This window comes from Camelina sativa, chromosome 1 (assembly GCF_000633955.1).
Source record: "Camelina sativa cultivar DH55 chromosome 1, Cs, whole genome shotgun sequence".
NCBI lineage: Eukaryota > Viridiplantae > Streptophyta > Magnoliopsida > Brassicales > Brassicaceae > Camelina > Camelina sativa.
This window is the reverse complement of record NC_025685.1, coordinates 22971417-22977671: the sequence shown is the minus strand read 5'-3', so window position 1 is coordinate 22977671 and position 6255 is coordinate 22971417. Positions and strand designations below refer to the sequence as shown.

Sequence of the window (6255 nt, the reverse complement as noted above, 5' to 3'; positions counted from 1 at the left end):
AGAATTTGGTTATGCTCAGATAATGATTCTTGCTTGAGATTAAAGAATGAATGATTAACTAAGAGTCTACTTTTGAGAAAAGAGAAAACACAACAAAACCCTAGTCTCCAGCCGCCGCCATCGGAATTTCGCTTGCCTCTCCGCCGATCAGGGCTTCGCCGGCGGTGTGAGAGGGTTCTGCTTTTTCTTTTTGTGTTATTTTCCAATTGTAGTAGTAGTTTGGTCCTCCGATCTCTTCTTCTCCGGCGGTGCTGAGGAATGGCTCATCTATTGCGGCGGTTGATGCTTTGGAGCGAGATCTCGGCTCGTTTCCTTTCCGGCGGCCGATGGTGGTGGTTCGCAGCTGCTCAGGGTGGCTTTCTTCATAGTTGTTGCGGCTGATGGTGGTGGTTCGCAGCTGTTGCGGTGGCTTTCTTCGTAGCTTCAGGGTTCGGATCTGAGTCTAGGGTTGCGTCCTCCTGCTACACCCAACCTCTTTGTCGGAGTTCCCAGTCTATCCGGAGATTATCGGTTGAGTCGGGTTTAGAGTCTACCGGTTATTGGAGAGGATTCTGTATACGTCGGTGGCCGAGATTTGAGGATTCCCTTTAAGCCAAAGTTCTTGAAAGCTTCCTCAATTTTTCGGTGTCAGTCCGGCTAAGAAGTGAGACAATAAGGCAGATGCGATGTGGCAAACCCGAGAAGGCACCGTGCGGTGAAGTTATGCTAATTTGGGCTCTAATTTATTATCTTTAGTTGATTAGTATTCTGGATTTGCGAGATAAGTTCGGAGATGACTTTGCTCTTGCTGGTTTGCTTTGCGTCTCTTGGTCGGTTCAGTCGGATGTATGATCCGTTTTTTGGTTTAGAACCGGAATAATGAAAGCCGAAGATACTAAGCTTTTCTGATTTGCGCCACTGGATGTTGATGCTGTTGGAATATGTTCTGATGGGAATTAGAGAGAAGAAGATTTGGGACAGGTGTTTGTCTTTGGGTACCTATGCACATGTTCTACTACACAGCTGAATTTTATTTGATTTTTTTTTTTAAAGGCAAGAAAATTATTTATTAGTTGAATAGTAGTATAGATTAGGGAGTAGTGACATTAATGTGTAGAAATAAAGGAAAATGTTATAATCGGAAATTACATTGACAAGGGGGTAATCAGTCTCATTCGTTGAAACTTGTAAGAGATCAAATGTGTTTTTATTTAATTACTTCCTTTATTTGCATATTGATATTTGACATATAAACTAGATTTTTTATATAAAAAATAATTAAATTGTTAACCTAACCAGCATATTGTGATTCAAGTGAGATTCGAACTAGTTTTTCTAAGTAAGTAGCACATCCTTGGATAGACCTGTATATGTCATCAGACCAGACCTAGTTGAAGACAAAAGTTTGTACCATGATGTGTTCTAGAGTTCATATTTGGCTGAAATTTTCAATATCTTCTTCACACGTCAAATTTATTCAGGTCTGACAACATTTTCACACGGTATGAACAAAGTACCAATTCAACTAAAATTTTAGGCTATTTTTTTTTTTTTTGGGGGTCAAGTAACGAGATATTCTTTAATATAGCCATGTGGTGCGGCGGTTGTTGACCATTGTTTAATTATTCTTCTAATCATATGCTTCTGTTCCTTCGTGCTCAAATAACTACAACACAAACAATAATAACAAGAATCATTGCATTTGGGAATCATTTGAAGTTTTCCATTTTTACTTAAAAACAATATTTTATTTGTTCGAGAGCTTGCTTAAAGAAAAACACAATTGACCCATTTTTGTATTCAGAGTTTTTGATCTATATTACATTTTTTTCCTTTTACTTAAAACAATGTATACTTTATTTGAGACCTTGCGTAAAGAAAAACACAGTTGACCCATTTGTATAATTGTATTCACAGGTTTTTATCAATATTACATTTTTTTACACAATGATAACATATTTCACACATGTTTGAAAAACTACGTAAATTTTTATTTTACTCTTTTCAATATATTAATAAAATTTATTTTTCTATATAAGCAAAATATTATGAATAAAAAGTAGATTTGATATTTAAAACTGTATCTCTATATATATAAAAAAGAAGTACAAATTAGAACATTGCCAAAAGTTTCCAAGATTGCCATTCAATTAGTTGTAAAGGAGAGTGTTTTTTTTTTAAATTGGAAGGGGTAATTTTGTCAAAAATAAGCAATCGACATTATCCGACCCATTTGTATTAAGGATCCGCGTCCTCTCTCAAAAATAACTCAGATTCAACGTTTTTGGGCTTCGACTCTGATTGATTCAGCTTCTATGAAATCCACTGCCTAAAAAAAGTCTGACCCATTAGATATTAAACAAAAACCTTAAAATTATCCATCATAATCTCAAAATATCTCTTAGTATTATTAACAAAATCGCAACTTCCCTAAACTGAAACCTTAATATTCGAAACTTTAAGACTATATCACCATGTCAAGCCTTAATATTCGAAACTTTAAGACTACATCACCACAACAATCAAGATCGGGTAACTATACAAATCATAACCAACTAATAAACCAAATTACCTTAATCATCGCTTCATCCATCAAATTACCAAGATTTAATCCATCATAATCTCAAAAAATCTCATAGTATTATCACAAAAATCCAAACTTCCCTAACCTCAAACCTTAATATTCGAAAAAATATTGGAAATTAAAAGAATCAAAGATATTATGCTTGCATACGTGAATCACCTATAAATATCTCATCAACATATACGGTAAAATCATCACAAATTCATCAATTCTCGAGTCCAAACTAAGAAACTTACCTTCCAATGGTTGCTTCCTATGCTTTCCTCCGAGATGTCAAGCCTTTCAAAACTTCCTGGAAAGTGCAAGTCTGTGTCCTTCATACATGGAGAACAGATACAACACAATTTGGTGAATCATTTGACATGGTGCTCGCTGATGCTCAGGTAAGTACACAGAGCTACTATTATTATGTACAAAATCAAACAATATTCAAGTTAATATTATCTTAACAACAATGTCATTTTCAGGGAACAATGATTCATGCTACAGTGAAAAAGAATCTGATGAATCGGTTCGAGAACAAGATCACTCAAGGAGAATGGAGATCTGTTGAAAATTTCGGGTTAAGTTTTGCCGGTGGCCAATTCAAACCAACTGGTCATCAATACAAGATGAGTTTCATGACTCAAACCGTTGTGGCAAGGATAGAACCTCTCTTTGACGAGCCATACATATCTCTTTCCCGATTTGATTATGTAATATCCGGGAACCTCAACCCAAACTTCCTAATAGGTAATCGTATGAATAACATAAAAATTTTAAATATCTCTTCAAAAGTTTATGTGTCTTCTGACAAATCCGTTTATTTGTTAACACATACATTGTTGGTCAAGTGGTTAATGTTGGTGCAATGGAGACAATAGATGTTAACAACAAGCCAGCAAAAAAGATTGATGTTGAACTCAGGGATGAGAGGTATATAACATTTTAAATGGCGATCTTTAGATGAAAACTTTTGTTCATGTAAAATTTTTGTTATTCTTTCAACACAGTGATGTAAGGTTAACATGTACTTTATGGGGATCATTTGCTGATCAAATCTACGCTGCATGTCAAGACGTCGATGTGGAAATGGTGATTTGTCTTCTGAGATTTGCTAAAATCAAAATCTACAATGGTACGTGTCTATGCATAAATGAACCAGTGGAAATTTTCCTATCAAGTTTTGACTAAATTATTTTTAAACTGCTATCGTAGATGTAAGGACAATAGCAAATGCTTTCAATGCCTCACAACTCACAATAAATCCAGAGTATGATCAGATTGTCGAGTTCAAGAATAAGTAAGTATAAGTAATTATGTTTTTTTTTTGTATTTATATAGTAGTTATACAGTTTTGAGAAATTAATAACTTGAATCTTTGTTTGTCTAGGTTGCCAAATGATGGTCTTGCTCTCACTTTACTTGAGAGCAAACCAAAATGTGAGCTACAGTTAGCAAATAATGGAGAATTCTACGCTCAACATGTGAATGGGACCATCCAAGATATCTTGAACTCGATTGAGGTATCACTGTGAACATTATGGACTTAATTAATCTAATAGATTTATATGTCGTGTGTGAAGTACACAAGTAAAGATTTTTCATTGATTGTAGGTTGGTAAGGTTAAGCTGATATGTACTATTTACGCCATAGACTGTGACTGGGCGTGGTACTACATTGCATGTAAAAAGTGTAATAAGAAGGTTTCCAAGATGAAGTCTACTACTAATGGAAATGCATCTGTTACAAAGAAACAGAAGTGGCAGTGTGATACTTGCCATGCACAAGTGACTAATATCTTAGCAAGGTATTAAAGCAAACTACTCATATCCTTAATATGTAATCCATTATCACTCTAATACATAAATCGTTTAGGTTCAAAACACATGTCAAGGTGATGGATCAAACAGGACAGATGAAATTAATGCTTTTCGATAGCCCAGCTGTTGAGATTGTTGGTTGTACCGCTAACAGTCTAATTGAAGGACCCTTTGATGAGGTAATATGTTTTTAGTTAGACAATTGTTCTTTAGCTGTGTAAAATGTGATAAATATTTAAAGGGCTATCAAAAAAAAAATCTTTACAGATGGAAGATCCAGAAAATTTGCCAGCAGCTATCAGGAATTTGGTTGGGAAAACTTACCAGTTTCTGGTAAGCATTGAAAACGACAACTTGTGGAATGAGTTGGATACCTACAAGGTTTCAAAAGTTCTTTCCAAGGATGGTACTAACGATGATGATGTGACTGAGCTGTCTCATGGTGGAGATAATCCAACTGATGATAGCACCGGTGATCAGGTATGGACAATTTAACATTATCTTATAATATGATTTTGTAAAATTTAGTTGATTGAATCTCTGTTTAGGTAACCCTACTACTTATAAGTAGTGAAGAAGCTTCTGAGTCTACCACTCCTTCTTCCAAGCGATCAACCAGTGATTCAAATGTTCCTCTAGATAATGCTTCTGCTACCAAGAAACTTTGTTTGGATCACATCAAGGTTGTCAACATAAAACAGGAGAATCTCACAAAGGGTGAGATTATGGCACAGGCAAAGACGGCTATTGCAGGGATGGTAGAAGGAGGCAATGGGGCTACTTACAAGAAGAAGTGAGAGAATGAATCGGTCATTGGATCATTGGAATTTTAAGTTTTAATTTTCTTTCAAGCACTAAATAAAAGATCCTATTCTTTGGAATCCATCGAGAATAATAATTGCTATTGGTTTTCCTTTGTTGTTGTTGTTGGCCTTACAACTTAATAAAATTATTACAAGGCATATTTGGTTTATTAAATTTTTGGAATGACACCATTTTCGAACTTTCCGAATTGAGTTTTATTATAACCCATTATAAATGTGAATGTTATACAGCGTTGGGAAATTGTTATATCTCTATATAGGTAGAACATTTATAACTTATATATACAACTAAATCTTTTAAAAACATTTTCAACCATAAAAAATTATAGTTTGATTATTATAAACAACAAATTTTAACATTATTATTATTACTATAAAATGGTTACTAATATTATAAATGTTGTAAACTAGAGGATTTAGGGAGCGAAATCTCTTAGTCTTATTGATGAATGTCGAGGTTTACAAGTATATATAATAGGAGTACAAAGGCTAAAGCCCATAAACCAAACGAGTACATAGGATAGGCCATGGGCCGTAAAGCAATGGCCATGGGCCGTAAAGCAATGGCCATGGGCCGTAAAGCAATAGCCGATGGGCCGTACATGCGCGGACCGGTACATGGGCCGAAAGGCCATGTCCTAACGGACTGTGAGCGGGCCGTTCTATAGAGTCCACAAGTGTTTTACAACACTCCCCCTTGGACGAGATGACCGTGCCATGTTGGATGGGATCGCTGCAATGTGCTTAGGGGATGCTGCCTCATTAAAACCTTACCAGGAAAACCCAATGGGACAAAACCTTGGTGAAGGAAAAAGAGTACAGCACACATTGCTCCCCCTGATCCAAACATCACTCCAAGTCCTGAAGTCTCCGCATCCCAATCTTGTGCGTGAGCTTCCTGAACGTCGATGTCGGCAATGCTTTGGTGAAGAGATCGGCTGAGTTGTCGCAGGACTGTACTTGCACCACTTGAACTTCTCCGGCCTTTTGTAGTTCATGTGTGAAGAAGAACTTCGGCAGTATGTGCTTCGTCCGATCTCCCTTGATGTATCCTTCCTTGAGCTG

The 6255-nt window shown here is 36.1% G+C and overlaps 1 protein-coding gene across 1 annotated transcript; it reads left to right on the top strand.

Moving 5' to 3' along the window:
- LOC104711069 (replication protein A 70 kDa DNA-binding subunit B-like) lies at window positions 2806–5163 on the top strand. The gene is made up of 10 exons (XM_010427743.1): window positions 2806–2946; window positions 3031–3295; window positions 3397–3478; window positions 3556–3680; window positions 3761–3845; window positions 3936–4068; window positions 4160–4353; window positions 4422–4545; window positions 4634–4846; window positions 4915–5163. Exons 1-10 carry the CDS (start codon window positions 2806–2808, stop codon window positions 5161–5163), a joined length of 1611 nt encoding a protein of 536 aa, XP_010426045.1.

Excerpts from the sequence above, each read along its gene's own strand:
- LOC104711069 (XM_010427743.1), top strand. The coding sequence starts at position 2,806 with ATGGTTGCTTCCTATGCTTTCCTCCGAGATGTCAAGCCTTTCAAAACT. Across the intron at positions 3,846-3,935 it reads ATTGTCGAGTTCAAGAATAA|GTTGCCAAATGATGGTCTTG; the intron begins GTAAGTATAAGT and ends TTGTTTGTCTAG. Across the intron at positions 4,847-4,914 it reads ATGATAGCACCGGTGATCAG|GTAACCCTACTACTTATAAG; the intron begins GTATGGACAATT and ends ATCTCTGTTTAG.